General features: G+C 47.7%; 2 protein-coding genes across 4 annotated transcripts in view; both read left to right on the top strand.

Annotated features, from left to right (window-relative positions):
* The first annotated feature begins 348 nt into the window (after positions 1 to 348).
* On the top strand, positions 349 to 16,033 carry vps37ba (VPS37B subunit of ESCRT-I a). Its single transcript, XM_072665173.1, has 4 exons — positions 349 to 485; positions 6,100 to 6,271; positions 11,557 to 11,639; positions 12,209 to 16,033. The coding sequence occupies exons 1-4, from the start codon at positions 381 to 383 to the stop codon at positions 12,689 to 12,691; spliced, it is 843 nt and encodes a 280-aa protein (XP_072521274.1). The 5' UTR covers positions 349 to 380; the 3' UTR covers positions 12,692 to 16,033.
* Positions 16,034 to 18,399: 2,366 nt separating this feature from the next.
* Positions 18,400 to 19,972, top strand: part of ppp3cca (protein phosphatase 3, catalytic subunit, gamma isozyme, a) — a 99,142-nt gene continuing 97,569 nt past the window's right edge. For all 3 annotated transcript variants that reach the window (XM_072665171.1, XM_072665169.1, XM_072665170.1), the window contains exon 1: positions 18,400 to 18,834. In XM_072665171.1, coding sequence (XP_072521272.1) covers positions 18,780 to 18,834 — 55 coding nt within the window. In that variant the 5' untranslated portion in view covers positions 18,400 to 18,779. The remainder of the gene's footprint in view (positions 18,835 to 19,972) is intronic.

Raw genomic sequence — 19,972 nt, forward strand, 5'->3', positions numbered from 1 at the left:
ACACATTTTTAAAATGAGGAAACAAATGATGACATTGAGGAAACAATTATTAAATTGATTAAAAAAAATATGAAATTGAGGAAAAAATTTATTAAATTGAGGAAATTCATTATAAAATCATGGGAATTAGTTAAATTGAAAAAACTTTTTAAAAAATATATATATATTTTTAATCTTCTTCCCTTCGAGGTCCCCTAAGTAGGCTGCATGTAGGACTGTATTGGAGCGCGCTCTTCTTCCGGCTGGTGAAAGTAGGCTGCCTCTCCGTCTCTGCAGCGTGTTTTTGTCCCCCCCCCCCCTCCTCCCTCCCTCTCTCTCCCTCTCTCTCTCTCTCTCTGCCTCTGGAAGTTGTGAGGACGGCCGGAGAGGGGACGGGAGGAATGGCTCGCTTCGGGAACATGCTGAGCGCCTTTTCCATCGCGGAGCTGTCGGAGCTGCTGGAGGACGACGACAAGCTCAACCGCATCGTCGAGGACGTCGAGGAGGTGAGCGCGAGGAGCTGGCGGGCTTTGGACCGGGCCGTTTTTACTGCGGGAGGAGGAGAGTCGCTGTCCTCGACGGAAAAGTCCACTGGGTTTTATTAGCTAACGTCTGTCCATTAAACGCGAACGTTGGTCGCTGAAACGGGTTAAAACAGTGAAAACAGTCGAGTTAACCGGGTTAGGAGAGACGTTTAGCTCCGAGTTACAGTGCTGAGGCTGCTAGCTGGTCCTCAAACACTTTCAGACCTTATAAGTGTGTTAAAATCCCCAAATTATCCAGAACCTTCCAGAAACAGGGGCCAGGACCCTTAGAACTGGACTTCTGTGGGTTAAAACGGTCCATATTGACAATACTGTGTGTGTGTGTGTGTGTGTGTGTGTGTGTGTGTGTGTGTGTTCACACTGCCATTCTCCTCACTTTACTGGAAGTGAAGGAGCCGGCCCTACCTGAGAAGCTCAGGTTGGGATGAGTCACACAGGTACACCGGTCCTCACACACACACACACACACGCTTTTGAAGGACCTCCGGCTTCAAGGCAGGGGGCCAGCTGCTGCTCCTCCTCAGAGCTTTCTGTGTTTACGCCCTGCCTTCTTTACTCCAGCCAGGCTCGATCAGACCCCTCAGGATCTCAGATAGACCTCTCTAGGGATCTAGTGCTCCGGTGTGGTCCGGCGGGTCGGCGGTTTGAGTCCTGAGCCATGCCGCTTTGCCATGAGTGGCCGGAGTCTGTCAGCTGGGGACCCAGCAGCTTTCCTCAGAGTGTGAAGGCTGCCCAGGCCTTGGCCCAGCATCCTCACATGGGGAGCGTTGCTAGGGTCGAGGGGGTGGGTTAATAAACGGCAGGGCCGAACTAGGAGAGAAAGGGGGACGCATTGCTCCTGCCCAGCAGGAGGTTGTGGGTTTAAAACCCAAGTCCTTCGTCCTTTGTAACTGGCACCTCAGGCTACTTTTCCATCAGTACCAGATGTTTGTGGCAGATGTTTGTTCAATCCCTCTGGATTGAATTACGAATTACGGGAGTTGCCTTAAATGCTGCCCCAATCGCATAACCAGGGCCCTGGGTTTTGAACCCACAACCTTCAGATCTGCAGGGGGAGGCATGACGGATTGGCTGGATTTTTGCCCTGCCTTTGTGTGCGTCGGTGTGGCCGACAAATCCTAAAAACCACCTCCCCCAGTGTGACTCTGAGACGGGAGCGCTGACACTGCCGCGCTTGCTAAATATAGCCGAGGCCGAGCGAGCTGGAGCTGGGGTCGCGTTACGCGCCCTTGTGAATAGAGCGTTATTTCGTGTTTACAGCCTGTTAGACATCTGGTTGTTTTTGAGAGTAGCGCGCCGGGAGGACGTTGGCCTCGACCCAGCGCGCGCCCCTCACTTGCCTAGGCTCGTAATCTGTGGGAAAAATTGAATTTGCCTTGCCGCGGTGCGGCAGATTGCGTCAAGGTAGAGTGAAGGGAAAGAATGTGACCGGCTGCTTATCAGAGATTCGCTGCAGCAGCAGCAGCAGGAGGAGGTGACCTTTCCCCGTTTCTCCACATCGTAAACCACATTGCCTTCAGAAAGTAAATTCTCTAAGCACTTTATTTGGACGTCATATACACCTGCTTATTCATGCGATCATCTGAAACCTATTGTGGTATCGGTGCGAAGCCTGAAATCCGGCAGAGACAGACCTCAGCAGCTTCAAGTAATGCAGACCTCAACCATCAGAACCATCGGGGCAATTGTGGCTATGAGTGTGGCATGATTTAGGTTTTTCTAGGACTGCTCATAGAGTCCCCTGGAGTTGCTGGGAATGAGCTAATAGCAGATACGTCTGGTTGACTGTTGTCAGATAAGAGCAGAAATCTGATGAATCCTGATTTCTGCTGAGGCACTTAGAAGGTAGAGCCAGAATTATGGTGCTGACAGCATGAATCTGTGGACCCAGCCTGGACGTGGACGTGGTGTAATGGTGTAGGTGTTGTTGCTGACCATTTGCTGCTGGCGTGGCCATGTCAACAGTTCGGTGGCCTTCCCAGTCGCCGGATCTAAATTCCTGTAACACCTTGTTGAATCCATGCCGCAAAAACTTGAGGCTGTTTTGAGAGCCAAGGGATGAGATGCCCTACCCAGTACTGATGGTGTTCCTAATTAAGTGTAATCTTTTTTTGCTGTGTCTCTCACCTCCTTCCTATAGGAAGGTTCCAGTTTAGAGAATATCTTTGGTCAGCTGGACGAAAAACCATGTAACTGTAAAAATGCAGCCTCACCTCACAGCTCTTACTCGCAGTGCCAGTGCTTCCATGCTCGCTCTGCGCCAAGCCCTGCAGAAGACTGCCATGTGCATGCCAGCTTCCCTTTAGCCACACACACACACACACTACTACTTGGCAGACCGGGTGCAAAAAGATTCAGGGAGTGGTGAGAAGGAGCTGGCAGGGGCTTTCTCATAACAAAGAGGACAGAAGTAGCTGGCGAACGGGACCGTCTGCTTTGCACGGGAGCCGAAATGATGTCATGTTGGAGTTATGCGAGGAACTTCATGCCTCTCGGAGTTCCTCTTTTGCTCCTGCGTCAGCTGCTGGTGGTCGTTATTGCTTTACCATGAACCTGAGGAACGCATAAGCAGCTGTAGGAGTGATCACCTGCTTGCTTATGTGGTTTCGGACCCTGTATGACCCTGTATGTTATCTATAAACTATTTTTAATATCACATGCCATTGAAAGTCTATACACAGACAAGTGCTGCTGTTATCGGGCCAGGCGATATGACCGCTTTGTAATATTTCTGTAACCTGTGGTGGTGCAGACTAATTATGCCTTTGCCATAATGAAGCATGCAGTTGTTCATTGTTGTAAGAGGCGTTATAAATAAGGAGACCGGCCACTGGTTGAAATATGAATGGAAGGAAAAGCTGAAAAATCATCATTTCTTGAGCCTTTTTTGAGCCAAACGCTACAAACAGTGCCGAGATATCTACAGATTCTCACCATTGCACCGCATGAGTGCCCATGCTGACTCCTGTCCACCGTCCAAAGTAGGGCTGGGCGATATGGCAAAAATACTGTATCACTATATTTATTTGGACCTTTTTCATAACGCACAATATTTATCACATCTTTTATGTAATGAAACCTGCAGCTGATCAGTGTTTATTAGGCACTAACGGTCTTCTCCGTATGCTTAGAAAAGCATATTATTATCACGCAGCAGTTTCACCTATAGGTCCACTGTGAGAACTACACATTGTGTACCTTTTTTTAGCGTGCTGATAAGGCCAGGTCAGGCAGTGGAAAGTTTTGCTTTATCGCCAGGCTGTTCAGGAAGACTTCCAGGGCGGAACCGCCAAGATGTTAATGAATTGGCCAACTGAACCTCTGGACATGCTTGTTTCGCTGTTGTGTTCTGTGGCTTAGCCGATGTCGGTGAAATCTATCCTCGGTAGGCTGACTGAAGGATTGTCTGACCCAGTTTTGTTTTCCCTGTGCTCCCACACCTGAATCCACCCGGCAGTTATTTATTAAGCTGCTCAGGTGTGTCAACGCAAGGCAAACAGTGACGTCTTTTTTTTTTCCAGAACTGTAAAAGAGCCAAAGTCGGTCATGTTCTGCCTTGGTCCAGGAGATCCACACCTTCAGCAGTTTTTTATTTTTAGCCCCAAACCCAGACACCTCTGCCAGCTGATTAAGGTCTTCTTAACATATGAGTTTAAAGCCAACGACGGTAATTGTACGAGTTGTTGCACACCGAACTTGCATGTCTTTTACTCTACTAAGGCAACTGCGCTAATTAAGGCACAGTCTTCTCCGGCGGTCTCGCCCCAGGGTTTTGTTTTAACCGATCCGAAGCTAACGATGCAGTCAATCAGCCGAGACGTGTTTGGTGTCGGACGTTTGCTTTAGTTTTACACTGGAGCTTCGAGGCTATTGCGTTTAACAAACAATGGATACTCATCATTAGTGTTATGCTATACGTCCATATATTTGTGGACCCAAAGGGTGGTGTCCTCAAACATCTCGACATATGTACAGTGTCTGTTAAAGTTAGGGGGGAGGAAATGGTAGGATCTGCAGTCAGGTCTGTATTGTGTACTTACCCTAGTGCATGTTTATAGGGAACAGTGATACAATGTCAGAAAGCTGTACACACACACACACACACTAACCTCACCTGGATGCGTATGAATAGTTCCTTGTGCACAGCTTGGTATCAGTTTCCCATCGTCTGTCTACATTTGCATGATGTTTTTGATGTAGTGGCAGAACAAAACTAATCAGGCTTTACAACAATAGCGTGACTGACATGTTTTCCCATGTCCTGTGATACTGAAATGGTACACACTCAGGCTGCAAATAAAAAAACCCCCAAAACGGCCGTACAGTAATGCTAATTTCTGTTAGCCCTTCTAAGTGAGGCTAGGCTTATTTCAGCACAAAGCTAACAGCAATGCTCTTGGCCTATTTGGCCGTTCTAGGTTTAACATTAGGTTTAATTTGTTTAAAGCCCCTGGAAACACATTTTGATTTACTGCCTACTGTATATAGGCTCTGTACAGGGGTGTAGTGGATCTCCCCTGCTGTGGTTCTGCGTCGAGACCTCCCATCCATTCCGGCCCTGGCTGCTACGTTCCTTGGTGAAACGAAGGGATGGCGGGGCACGTGGCCAGACGCTTTCCCAGTCACGGCTCGAGCTTTAGCTCGCCAAGTTTAGCTTTAGCTTTGCTCTCCAGGTTGTTCAGAGTGCCATGCTAGTCTTTGGATTGGTCAGGGGTATGCTGACGTAAACCTGACCCACTTTTAGGACCGCCCCAAGATTCCCCTGGCTTTAGGGTTGGTGGTTAATCTGACCGGTTTCGGCCTTCATCTGTGCTGACAGGAAGTACTGTCATGCGTGCAGGGTCTTAACACGGTCACATTTCTTTCTTTGTTTATTTACATCTTTATTTTAAGTGAAGCTAAACTGTTCTTAAGAAACGGTGGATTGGTATTTGTGGATACTCAGGGTTTCAATATGTGAACTGGAAAAGAGCAAGCACCTCTAATGTTGTATTCATGGTTAACATATGAACTCTTTGTGATACACACTTCAGGTTTTTTCAGATCCACTCTTTGCATGCTTTGCACCCTTTGCTTTTTTTTTTGCATGCATTTGTTTAGTCTTTGTTTTTGCCGGTCAGTGATTTGGTCTGAGCTGGTCTGGGCAGCAGACATGGCTCTTTCACCGGACGATATTGACTATTATATATAAACGACTATTTGAAACCATTGTAAGTGCATTTGCCTTTTTTTTTTTTTTTTTAAACGAAATCCCATCGCCAGACCAATTCCCCATGTTTTTACTCTTCTGCATATGGCATGGGACTATTCCACCAGTGGTCTCCTAGTGCTCATGTTCCAGCCGTGTTTAATGTGTTTCAGTGGTAGTACAGCACAACTGCAGTCATATCCCTATGCAAATTTACCCAAACAGTATTTGCTTAAGCTCACCACACTGCCCGTGATATTTTTTGCTGGCTTGACCTCTACATCCTCCTTGAGCTTGTGGATTGACTCCAAATGCCTCTGGCTTTGTTAGAGCTATTGTTTGAGCTATGGCCCACGTTGAAATGTAATATGCCTTGTGTGTGTTCAGGTGAAGGAGGTGCAGCAGAGCAAGGAGATGACCCTGGCCGGTAACCGGAGCTTGGCCGAGCAGAACCTTGAACTCCAGCCAAGGCTCGACCATCAGAAGAATGAGCTCACCAAGCGCTACCGCAGTCTGCAGGACATGTTTGAGGCCTACCAGCTACGCAAGTCCACGCTAGGTGACGTAACACTTTCCAGTTTCGTTATTTTAATAAATCGAGTAAGCCGCAGTTCGGATCCTTTATTTCATCTAGTTTATGAACCTGTTATGATCTGCTTACACCACTGTTGTAGAGAAGCTGTAAACCGGCATTACCCACAGCTTGCGTCAGCGAGGCCTGCATTCAGGTCAGAAGGTCAGAAACTGATCTTTTGCTGCATTTACATCAACAGTGGACAGTTTTTCAATGGAGCATTGTTCAGTCAGCAGTGATGACTTAATGAGGTCAGTTTCCCAGCTTTTACCATCACAACTGCACCAGTGGACTTAACATGGATATGGACTATTTTTTGTGAACGTCTGTGCTTGCCTTCAGTGCATCTTAAGGGGAGCGGGGCAAGCCGGGCCATATTTGAAGCTCGAAGGGCTCTTGCTACTGATCGGCTTTTGATTGTCAACATTACGTTTACTGAATTTTGTACATTATGCATTTAAATAAGCGCATATATATATATATATATACACACACAATATTGGGGCACCTGATCATTCCTTGTTTCTTCTGAATTCAGGGGTATTAAAGTGTATGCTTCGGTTATTGAGAAGAAGGCTTTCTACTAGATTTTTAGAGAGAAATTGCTGGGAGGTTCTGATTGCATTCAGAGATAAGAGTGACCCATACCCCAGCCCCAACTCCCAGAGTCCTCTTAATAGTATTGGATAGTAACACACTTCCATTTTTGTACCTATTTACCCCTCCAGTCCATGCCTGGCATTACACTTGATGCCAAAAGCTTCATGCTCATCTGCTTTAGCTCTCTATAGGAAGTAGACAAGCTGTTTGTGTGTATGTATATAAACGTACCCTGTTCCCTGATCCTTGTCACTTTATAGCCTGAGCTGGACAGTGTGTGTGTGTGTGTGTGTGTGTGTGTGTGTGTGTGATGATGAATCACCATGATGCTGATTCACCTTTTTAAGGCGATTACGTGTTTTTGTTGCTAGCAGAATCTCTGCTGCTAGGTGGGAGGAAGCACAAACAGGTGCTTAGGGTGGGGTTGGACTAAGATTGGGAACCCCTGGTCTAAACAGTGTGAGCACTAAACAAGGTTTTATAGCCTTCTAAGTTAATGTAGTGAAAGCATGTAGTTTATGGCTATCTAGGGAAATACTAATATTCTAATATTCTGTATATCGATCTAATAGATTAAGATACTAAAACCCCCACCTGCCCTTGCTGTGTGTTTGTGTGTTAGTTGTCTTACACACTCATTCATCTTTTGCCTTTCACATATTCAGAGATGCACTTTTTTAATCGGCGCGTGATATTTTTAGTTTGCTATTTGTTGCTGTGAGTCTTAATTTGTCCTAAATGTAATTTGTGCACCGAACAACAGGGGATCCACAAAGCAGGGAGAGCACATGCTGAAGATCAGTAAACGGCACCGCCTGTTTGGGTAATGTTCTAGCAGGGCTGTTTTCCTACCACTGCCAGCAATAACATGGCAGCCGGTTTTTCAGGTTCCGCTGACACAGAATCTTGTCTCTGTGTCTTTCGGCCACAGGAGCGATAAAGCTGCAGCAAGGAAGTTTCTGTCAGCTGATCAGGATCAGTTACTATGTAGGGATCAGAGTTCAGGGGACAGTATTCAGCTCCTCGACACACCCGCTGTGCTGATTGTTTGCGTGCGTGTTTGTTTTTGTATTTTTGCATTTTCAGGACAATAATAGATAAATATAGGGCTAAACTACAACGTCAGGATACATACATACATACATTAGTACATATGGGGTGTTATTATTTGTAGTATTATTATTAATACGACATACAAGAGCTTAGGAGATCTATGTTGTAATACGTTATAGAACATATTACATATGGGATTAAATGGATATTATATGAGTGGGACATGTCCTGGTGTCGCATGAAAACAAATCTGTGTGTGTGTGCGTTGAGAATGAAAGCCAGTCTGATAAAGCCCGTATGACGCAGTGGTTGCCAGGCAGCTAATGCTAAACAGCTAAACAGCATGCTAACACTGTTCTTCTTTCTTAGCCGGGCTGCTGAGCACAGATCCCAGAGCGAGACACATTTACTTTTGGCTTAACCTTTCTACCGAAGTGTAAATCCCATTTTCCGTGCCTGAATATGGGTCCTGGTCAGTGTCCTGCTTTTCCACATATGGATTAAGCCTTTTGGGTTTACAGTAAAGTAGTACAGGAGATTCTACCGACTGTATTTGCTGGTCAGTTATCTTCACTGAGGACAAAATCTGGTTTCACTCAGCATCGCAACCCTGTAACTATAATGTGATGCCATATAGCAAACATGACAGGCCTTGCGTTATGTTGAAAACACCTGATGTGACTGTTAAAGACTGTAAAACATTTTGTAGTCCTGATTATGATGCTTTCTAGACCCTCTGCATATCATATTTGTACGGTTTTGGCTCTCTGCTGCATTTCCACACACGGAATCAACTAAATTGTTATACGACACGGTTATTGGATCTGGCTTTGACTGACTCCTAAAATCCTTTAAAACGCTGCTTTGCTTGGTAGGTTGGGAGGAAGTAAACAACAGTGGCAGATTGTAGACAAAGCAGGGTCAGTCTGGGGCGTGTGTGCGCCTGCCTGTCTGTGTTGGTGAAATGTAGGTAACCCACTTTCCCAGGAATCCAGCTCGAGTCTGCTGGCAGCCAGCAGCTCTGTTGTAGCAGCCCTCGCACATCTGGACCGAGTGGCCGTCGGCGCGCTGCACAGCTGGCCCAAATGAATGAAGGCACAGACAAAATACAGAGAGTCACACAGTGTCCCTCAATTTATTTGCAAATCACACAGCTGTTTTTCCCGATAAATAAAAGCCTCAGCAGCCGGAGCCTGAGAGAGCACAACCATTTGACAGTGATGTGTCCGGGTGGGTAGATGGCTCCCTCATGGCACACCACTTTGGTGTGGCAAGGGTCTGCTTTGTGGTCAGGGTTGTATTGTGGAGCTGTCCCCCTCTTTTTGACTATAAGATTGAGTGGCTGTGGTGTTCCAGCCTAGCTGAGAATGTGTAGGCTAGCTGCCCCCCACCCCACTCCTCATTCCCACCCTGAATGCTGTGGAGCAACACTGTGGGCTTTGTGCTGTTGGCTGGGCAAAAGTGAAAGTAGAAAGGGAGGATGATCATCACACACACACACACACACACACACACACAGTGGAGAGCGAGGCTGGTTTGGATACAGGCAAATGGCCATCTCATGATGCCTCAGTGCGACGGGCAGGGCTGTGTGGGTGTGACTGCAGGAGAATGGAGCATTGTGTGAGCGGGAAACTCCTTAGCTGAGACTTAGCTGAGTGTTTTTCCAGTCTAGTAACTCCATACGTTTATGTACGAGCCCTCATCAGTCTTCTCTGGGGAACCGAGTGTTGCGTAAACCATGTCTATCACTGACTCGTCCCTGTGAAGTCCTCAACATTTCTAGAGGCCTAATTTCAGGGCTTGTCTGGGTAGCATAGAGCGCCAGTGCTCTTGCACTTTTGAGCTGGCTCGCCTTTCGGGGACTTGCTCCTGGCATAGCTCCAGCTTCTCGGCTTGGCCTGCGCCTTCGCTCATCAGCTACTACGACAGGGGGCAGGGGTCCAAAGGTTAGAGAAGTGGTCTTTGGATCGGAAGGCCAGTGGTTAGTTTGACCCCATGGACAGCGTGTCAGAAACTGGGGGGGGGGGGGGGGGGGGGGGGTGTATTTGCTGAGGTGGCTGCACACTTGTTCTAGGTGTCCAGTCTCCGTGAAAGCTGGCAGTAGTACTTGTCTGACCGTAAGAGTTCCTGGAAATAATGTCTAATTGAACATACATTTCCATGTATGAATAATTCACTTGTGACTCGTTTTATTATATATTCACTGCACAGGTTTCACAGAGCCGAACATAAGCCAAAGCCTGAACAGCCTCTCAGCCCCCCGGGTTTGATTTGTATCAGTGGGACGGATGACTGTCGTATTTTAGTCCTTTTAAAGGCAGAGAGCTTGCTCTAGGGCTTGTTTATAGCAGCAAAATCCAGTTATCCATCTCCTTCTGTTTCTGTATCTCTACCCCTCCCGCAGTAGTAGGGGAAGACTCCGCCTCTCGTCGATGGGTGTTCGCTTCATGGCTAGCAACTCGAGCAGCTGGGAAATACCTTCTGTGGCACCCTGGGATGACAGGATAAATTAAGCTCCTCTTATCTGTCTGGGAGAGCTTTAAGAGGAGGGTCTTGGATCGTGTTTTTTAAGCAGGTGCTGGCCCTCCATAATGCTGATTCAGGATGAACGATTTGCGTGGTTTTAAATTATGACAATGCTATTGGTGACTGTCGAACATGAAGGAGTATCTGATCATTTAGTGGGGCTGTAGTGTCGGACTAAAATCCATAATATTAGAATAAAGAGTTGAGTGTAAATAAGTACATATGAGGGATCTCCTGATCTCTGGACTGATATCTGTTGTTGTTTGTCGACGACTGGCGTGAAATAACTGCTTTACATTGGGTGAATGTGCTGTGATTTGATTTCGTGTCCATTAGTCACCTTCTCTCTGCGTAAAAAAAACAAAAAAACAAGCAAAAAACCAAGAAGAAAGCCACATGGTTTTGGTAGCATGGGCAGAAACTGCAGAAAATAGACATGCAGCTTCCGCAGTCAAAGCTGGAAGCTCTCTAGGAATCGATCGTTAGCACATCAGCGGTACTTCTGTTCATCAAGCCCCACCATGGAAGACCTGCCGCTCCCATGTGGAGCAAGTATGACCAGGAAGACCTTGCTGGCAAATCTATTGAAGTAAAGATGAACTAGACTCTGCTCCCAGCGTATAAACGCTGTGCCATTAACTCCTCTAGCTAGCAATGGCAAAACTTTTTTTATTAGCCTATTCCTGACGGCCTTAGTTCCATAAACTGAGCCAGTCCACCCTGTCTATCTTAACAGTGCGACCTTTCACACAGGATTAATATCAATTCTGTTCTTACAGCAATAGCTCGGAGTAGGTAGGGCGACCTAGGCCACCCCGTATGTTCTGGAATGGAAAAACGCTCATGTACTCCGGCACATATAGCCAGAGCTTAATGTTAATGTACACAGAGCACAGACCCTTTGGTCTTCTTTTGGGTTTGGGTGGGTGGGTGGGAGGAAGGGAGGGGTCAGACTGGCTGCCTGTTTTGTGCACAACCCGGAAAGTCTGGTAGCACTTTTGAGGCCAGCTGTACCAGCGCAGACTCTCTTCTAGTGGTGTTTTGTTTCTTCTAGTAACATTTCTCAATGTCTTTCCCCTCTATCACAGACCACAAGTCTGGCAGCAGTTCCTTGGACACTCTTCTTGCGCTGCTGCAAACGGAAGGAGCCAAAATCGAGGAGGAAACAGAGGTAACCACATTCATGCTGCTTTAACCACAAAAGCCTGGCCGGGTTTCAAAAACGGTGCTGTTGCTGAACCTTTCTCGCCGCGTAACAGTTAAACACACTCATTGGAGGCTATTTAACAGTCAGGCGCTCTGTGTTTGACAGCTGGGAGGATTCGTAGCACATACCTAGCATCCACTCATGGCTGCATTCAGAGTATGACACTCTGTGTATGTGGGGTTGAGTCATGCATGAAGTGTTGCAGCTTCAGTCATCTTCAGTCTGTTATTGTGAATCATCTGATGGACAATCACTGGACGAGGAGTCGGTCTTAAGAAATATTCAGTGCTCAGAAAGTAGGTTCCCAAAAGTATTTTGGGAAACCCAGCCTGGATTGTCTGGTCATGATGACCAGACAATTATTTACTGAAACTCAAACCTTTCTAGAATAGTTAGGGTCCTCTTATTTTTTTAGCTCAGTATTTTCCTGCATGTCCCTTCCCTTCAAGTTTTTAAGGCTTGAGTTCAGCCAGGCTTGTTGGAGCAACGGCCAGATTTACGTAACGCCACAATCTCTTTCTTTATCCAAACAGAACATGGCTGACTCTTTCCTGAACGGCGACGTGACTCTCGACGCCTTCATCGACGAGTACCAGAGCAAGCGGAAGCTGGCCCACCTGCGACGGGTGAAGATCGAAAAGCTTCAGGAGATGGTGCTGAAGTCCCCTCAGCTTCTCCAGGCGGTGCCCCAGCCATGCCGTCCCGCACCAGAACCAACCCCCAAACCTGTCCCACTCCAGAGAGAAATTAACGGCTCCCCGGCCCCCGTTCCCCAGCCCCGACGAGCCCCTCCGCTGCCACCAATCAAAAGCCCACCAGCAGCCCCAGCTCCACAGCCTGCTGCTGCATTTTCCTACCCGGCTACCCCGTACCCTCCTATACCACCCAGGGTGGGGCAAATCCCGCCAAGTCTCAGTCACGGATACCCACCCGTCTGCATGCCACAGTACCCACCTCCTGTCCCTCAGAGACCAGCGCCACGTTTGGCCCCTCAACCAGGCTTTATCGTCCAGTGACCTAGTGGCTGTTCTGTCAACCTGGAAGGGACACAAATGAACACTGGACTGAAACACCTGAGCCTTGCTGGGGGTCCTCCAGCCAAGCACTTGCACGAATTCGAGCATCGCAGTGCTGGAAGACTGAACCGGGGAGGGGTCATCTAGTCATTTCTGGACTTCTTTTGGTTGTTGTTTTTGCTCCTAAACTTGCACTTTAGACTTTGTGCTTCTGGCGTTACGGCTGGTTACACTCCTGGCTCCTTTTGGTTGGTTCACTGAATTGGTCCTCTTTTTTATGTTCACAGCCAAATTAGCAGAAATGCTAGCTGAAGCCAAGCTGTGGTTGTCTGTCTCTCTCTCTCTCTCTCTCTCTCTCTCTTTTTTTTTTTTTTTTTTTTAACGCAAGTCTGATCCAATCCCCAGATTGCATCAGGCAGCCGTTGGTGCTACCTGACGCGGGTCTCCATTTCCACACAGTTAAAGCCTCAATAATATCTTGGTCAGCCTGTTGTATCTTCACACATTTCATATCTAATAATAATCTGCTTCATCACTGATGATGGTGGTGGGGGTGGAGGTGAAGGTGATGATGAAGCCTATGCAAACCAAGGCTGAACTGTGTGTCTGTGTGAATAACAAACCTGTGCACAGACCAGCAGCCAAAAGACGTCCTATTTCAAAAGCCTGGATTCTGCGCTACTCTACTCCAACAGAAAATTGCTTGGGCAGATGAAGACATAGAAGCTAGGACAGACCTAGCTTGATTAGAAACCTGATCAGGGTGTCTGTGGGATACATTGACAGCGTTGAGGGTGATTCCCAGTTGCAAGCTATAGTCGACGTCTGCGCTTAAGTCGCGAGCCGTCCCACGAGGACAAATATTGACCGGAGGGGAGTGTACGTCCCAGCATAGGCGCAGCAAATGGAGGCTGGTTGGTCGTGACCTTGCTAATTGTTGGGTTTCATGCCTTGCTTAGCTTAATCAGGCCATGTGTTTATCCTGCGTTCAAGAACACAAGCTCGAGCTTGTCTCTTGGGTAGGTTTGTAGCGGGGGGGGGAGGCGGGTGATTCCGAATTTAGTAGTGGTGCATGTGAGATTTGATTGTGTTTTTACTGGGTACTAACACTGAAAAGCAAATGATCTGGCATGTGTCTTATTTACCGTCTAATTACTGATCTAATCCTCGGATGAGAAGAATTGAACTTTTTGTACAAATTTAATATTATTAACCTTTTAGGAATATTAATATTGTTCAATCTGGAGCTTTCTGCTTTCCTATACAGCCATAATAGCGTCGATTCCTACTTTTGTGAAATGAAAGACATTTGTTTGTTTATTGTTTGTTTGGTTTTCAGAGTACTGCTAATTATGTCCTATAACAGCATATTTCTAACAAACCATATATATATATATATATATATATATATATATATATATATATATATATATATAATGACACTCCCTGTACGGTAGCTCCCAACGCCGGTGCTCTCTCTCTCTGTCTCTCCATGCCTTACTCCGATTACTGTGCGAGCCCTCATTTCAAACCACTTGAGACCGGTTCTCTGTTCTCTCCTCAGAAGGGCAGCAAAAGCCCAGTGGCTAAAGCTGGAACTGGCGAACCGTTAGCCGCCTAGTGCCTGCAGGTATGATCGCTGTGTTCCTCATGGCTGCTTCACACCTGTATTTCTTTACTCTTACAGGAATACACCCAGTGTAGACAACGCGTCCTCAGGCCAGCTTGGTTTAGTTGCAGTTTCAGAGCAGCTTTGAGTTTTGAGTCGACAAGCTTTTCATTTTCGTTTTTCTGTACGAAAGGGTTCTGTCGTGTTTAACGGTACATAAACGTCTCGCAACAGATGGAGGTTAGGTTTAAGCATGCTTACATGCTGCTGTTCAGGAGCTCAGAACAATGGCTGTGATTGTACAAGTGTCCTTACACAACGCCCGCGTACCTTCAGGCAGTTAGAAGAGAGATTACGGCAGGTAGCTGTAAGATTTCTCTCATAGTTAGGTTAAGAAAACTGTAAGCTGTTGAGAGTGGGGTTTAGTGCGACGAGGTCTGTAGAGAAACCGCAGACGACGATAATGGTGAACGGAATCGCTGCACAAATGTCACCATTTCATTTGTTTTGAAGCTTTCTTTGGGGACTGTTTAGCCACACAGCGCTCACTGCATGTGTCCCTCCACCATGAATGCATTTCAGAGATGCCCTTTAGACCAAAACCTTCTTGTAACTGTGGGAAACCGTGTCATCAGCATCCGCGGTCCTGAGTCCAGTTGGCCTTTGCTTTCTCAGGGGTGGGTTGAGGGCACTTCCTTCCTACATCACTCCGAGGCTGTCTGCATCAGCAGCAGTTTGCAAAGAGGCGGTGGCTGACTTAACATGTGTCATCTGAGACATGCTAGTCTTCACCCTTCTGGTGTTTGTGGTCTTAGGTAATCGGTCTTCCAAATTGGGTAGAAAAGGGGGCCAAATTAGAAACACTAGGGTCAAACCACGTAATGAGCAGCAGTTGGGAGTGTCCCCATCACTCTTAAATATCACTGAAGTGCCTCTTAAAATGAACCAAATGTACAGCTCCCTCACCCCAAATATAGTGGATCAGCCAAGACCCCTGTTGTTGTCCGAAGTTTACTACTACTTTTCTTTGTTGTTTTGTGCTCTGAGGCTGTGAGCTGTAAGCTTATGTTTCACCACTTAGCACTGTGCTAACCGCATGCCGATATCTTCACACACTTGCCTCCAACCCTGTTCTTCAGGAATCTCTAGTAGACCTGCTTATCCCAGCCAACCTGCTCATGTGGGTTCCAGGTGAGCATGGGCTCTGAGTGAGTGTACAACCCCGATGACCCATGTTTAAGCCCTTCTGGTCCTTGTTGGGCATCCATATGCCCATGCATGTCTCTGGTCCATTTTCTAGAGAAGTGTCTGTTGGGTTTGAGGCAGGAACTGTTTGCTGTAGGCTTCCATTCTTTGTCGGGGGGAAGGCGGCCTAGTGTCATATGCAGTGAACGGTTATTTCAGGCCCTTCTTAGGCGAGATGTGCAATCTGGAGTTATCTGCTCTTCATCACGGCGAAACAAAGACCTGGCCGATAGGTTGGTCGCGTCCCGGAGTCGTGTCTCTTTTCCCCCTCATGAATGTTTGTTTGTTTGTGTATCTGTTTGTTTGCTTGTTTGTTTGTTTTTGTTCATCTCTCCTGAATCCTCCACTGCAGCCGAGCGGCCGACACTCCTGATGTACATCCTCCGTTGTAACAGTGGTTCGGTTCGTTGTGGAAAACTGGTAGAATTGGTGAAATTGACCCATTGTTGGTTCGAAGGGTAATAAAGGAAATCGGTGGTTTCGATCAAGCCTTGTCTGCACACTGTTTTACTGTCTGTCTGGACACGGAGGTGGTTATTTGGAGGGCATGGTCTCCTAAAGCTGCATTAGACCTACGTAGAAAAAACGGACCCTTCATAAATGTTTATATCCAGTGTCATGAAAGGCTTATGTAGGGGCCCTGTAGCCTTATGAACAAGCCTTGCCCAATTTAGTCTATGTATGACTCTGCAGGCTACATCTCAATGAATCTGGCTCCCTCTAGTGGACACCTGTTTCACCTAGTGCCCTTTTATACTGGACGTTCAGCACTGTAGCTGTAAATGGATGTGGATAAATGGGCCATCGATTGGCTGGGCACTTCATTAGGTATCTTTTTAGATGTCTTTCGTTTACCAGGACAGGCCCGCACTGGGCCACCAGTTGGCGAGTATCATCTCCACCCCACCGTGACATTAGAATAGGAGTGGTTTTAACCAAATAGGTGCTTCTGGTCTGGACCAGCAGAACCTGACTACTGGAGAAGAACTGGAGGACAGGTACGTCCCATCAACACCCTGCACCACCATCACCCCAGTCCTACCTGCTCTGTACAGGTCCTGAGCAAAGAGGAAGAGGAAGAACACTCCGGCCTAACATCGTGGAGGTCCTCCTTCTGCAGCCAGAACCGCTCTGATCTGTCAAAGCATTGGACCCAAAAGACAAGACAGGACAAGACCTAGGAAGACGACCTATGAAGTTCGGATCTTGCCAAAGTGTCTCAGACTCAGACCCCAGACCCATTTCTCCACTGTAGAGAGTAGGAGATGATCGAGATGACTCCCTTTCACTGGTCAGTGGTGATAATGTTCTGGCTGATTACGGGACAGGGTGAGTGGACTGATCTTGTGTAGAACAAGGAGAACCCCAAGAACCACTGGAGTGTCAAAAGGGTAAGACCATGTGGTAGAGAGACTGTTCTCTGACTATTAACGTATATATATATATATATATATTTTTTTTTTTTTAAGTAAATCAATTAATTTAATTTTAAAAAGGCAAATAAAATTCATAAAAGTTATTAATAAATAAATAAATAAATAAATAAATAATAAACAAACAGCAGATCGATGTAAAAGCCCGTACCGTGTCACCGAGACGTCATGACGCAGGTGGGAGCTCCGACTCCGCCATGTTGTAGGGAGTCCGTAAGTGGCTCCGGGGCGCGTTCCAATACGCGCACTTGCCCCCTAACCAGAGCGTTTGGCTACTGCCCGGGATTGCGCTCGCCCAAGTGATCGTCCGTCGCCCAAATCACAATAAATTCGCTAATTTGGTCAGTATATGGGGGTCTTAGTGGCAGCACAACCCGAACAGCGCCGTTATCTAGAACAACGGGTCAGTGTTTCCGGTCAACTCGGTACTAGCTAACAGCTGGCCGCTGCTTTCCCAGAACATTCTCATGAGTTTGGGATGTTTGGGAATTTTGGGAATGGGAATTTGAAGTGAGCCGGACACACCGCAACATTCCTGCAACCTAAACAGCAACGTTTGAGGGACGTTGTGAGAGCGGAATTCTGAAATTCCCAGAACACTCTGAGACAACATTCCCAAAACGTAAAAAAAAAAGTGGGAACATTTCTGGAACTTGGGAAAACCACACAGATTCACATAGACGGGACGTTCCAACGTTCTGGGAACGTGATTTTTGCCCACAGGCTTGTGTTAGCCGGCAAATCCGTTTAATATCCCATCCTGGAATATTCCGGAATTGCGTCTTTTAAAGAAAATATATTTATTTCCTACTAAATTCTACTACATTTTACACACTACTGCAGTGCTTTATATCCTGGGGAGAAAAACAAAATTGCTTTTAACGTGGAACTTTTGATGCTGATGCGAGTCGGAAAACGAGCAATTCCCAGTTCCGGGAAGCTCCAGCAGCGCTGGAGGGCACTAGCACTAGTTATGGTGCGAGCGCGCGAATTGGGACGCAGCCTCCGAGATTAGCGTTTAATCTGAACGCGCTGGGAGGGACGAGTGAGCGGGAGCCAGATGGTGACACAGCCCTCAGGAATCTCCCCCAGACGCTGGACATATGTCCGGCACGAGCGAGCCGGCAGTGGTCACTTCTCGGAGAGTGCGGCTGGACTAGCGGGGCAGAGTTTGACGGTGTGACTCTGAAAAGTGGGAAATCGGATTAGGGGAGGGGGGAGGAGAGAGGGGAGGGGAGGGGAGAGGGGAGGGGAGGGGAGGGGAGGAGAGAGGGGAGGGGAGGGGGGAGGAGCGAGGGGAGGGGAGGGGAGGAGCGAGGGGAGGGGAGGGGAGGAGCGAGGGGAGGAGCGAGGGGAGGGGAGAGAGGGGAGGGCTGGGGCTGCGCAGCCGAGCCTAATCATCACACACAGCTGAAGGTGGATGAAAGCGCTGCCTGCCGACCCAACCGCCACGCACACACACACGCACGCACGCGCTCTCCCTCCCTCGTGTCGTAGTTAATATCAGTTATAATCATCAGGGCGGTTGTTACCCCCCCGCTCCCCGCTCCCTCCTCCTCCCTCCTCCTCCCCCCCGGGTGGAGCAGCTAGCTCACAGGCGTTTGCAGCTAATTGGGTTCAGCCGTTATTAGGATGGCCTCTCAGGCGCTCTCCGGGCTGGCAGCGCCGGTCTGCTGAGGGGAACTCGCCGTTTCAGCCTGGGCTTGAACATCCACCGGGGGCGGCGGGGCTTCTCCCCCGGACTCTGAAAGTCGTCTTTCCTGCTGGAAGAAGTTTTGCTCGTCTGCGAAACGCGGCGAAGATGTCGACCAAAGACCCGAAGGAGAAGCAGTCGACCACCGAGCGTATCGTGAAAAGTAAGTGTTTGAGGGGGGCTCCGCTCTCCGCTCTCCGCTCTCCGCTCTCCGCGCTCCGGGCTCCGGGCTCCGCGCTCCGCTCTCCGCTCTCCGGGCTCCGCTCTCCGCTCTCCGCTGCCCCGTAAAGCTAAGCGGCGCTACAGCCGGGCGGACCGATACACCGGCCGGGCCGGTATACCGAGCTGTAGACGTACCGCGATACTCAGTTTTTAAAAAAAAATTAAATTATTAACATTTTATAATGTTTTATAATTTTTATAAAGCCCATAATTTACTGATGCTTCCTTTCCTTTTTTTTTTATAAATAATTTTTAATAATTTTTTTTTTTAATTTTTAAAAGTTCAACAGGGTAATTATAAAAATAATAAAAAAAATCCAGTTTTAGATTAAGGAAACGTTTTCAGGATGATCTACTCCCAGGTGTAGTGAATTAATTATCCTCCTGGGCTGGGCTCAACAGCTGCAGCCTGTGTAAGTGCTGGGAAACAAGGTTTGGCTCAAGGCCTTCTGACCAGCTCTGCGTTTAGACTGGTGGCTTTCCTTCTACAGGCCTGAAGCGTCTAGGACTACCCCAGGGCCAGGGATCCTCAGTTAGCCAGCAACCTTAAGCCCAAAGGTGATGAGCCAGGAAGCCAGCTCATTTTGGGCTTTGGAAGTGTGATGTTTTTTATTGACGAAAGTATTGGGACACCTGTTGATTCATGGTTTCCTCCCAAATTCAAGGGGTTTCAAGTGTATCCTGCTTTTGTTGGAGTAACTGTCTCTACTTTCCAGGGAAGAAGAAGGTTTTCCACTAACATTTGGAGGCGCTTTGCTCTGAGGATTTGCTCATCATCCAGTCATCTTTCCAGAGAACACAGTTCTTACACTGTTCCACAGCTTAATGCTGGGGGGGCTTTTTACCCCTCTAGCCCACGCCTGGCATTAGGCATAGTTCCTGGTTTACTGTCCAGACCATCCTGTTGGCTGACTGGGCAAGTCTTGAACGCCGCATCCCGTCCCGTTGCAGCGAGCCCACTTGTTGCAAAATGAAGAAGCTCCCTCTCCTGCCGCAGGTGACCAGTGGTCAGCTGGTCAGTAGACACCCTTCCTACAGGGTTGACTCTGCTTCTAAAGAATGCGCTCCACCCAATCTAC

The sequence above is a fragment of the Salminus brasiliensis genome, chromosome 20, assembly GCF_030463535.1.
Source record: "Salminus brasiliensis chromosome 20, fSalBra1.hap2, whole genome shotgun sequence".
NCBI lineage: Eukaryota > Metazoa > Chordata > Actinopteri > Characiformes > Bryconidae > Salminus > Salminus brasiliensis.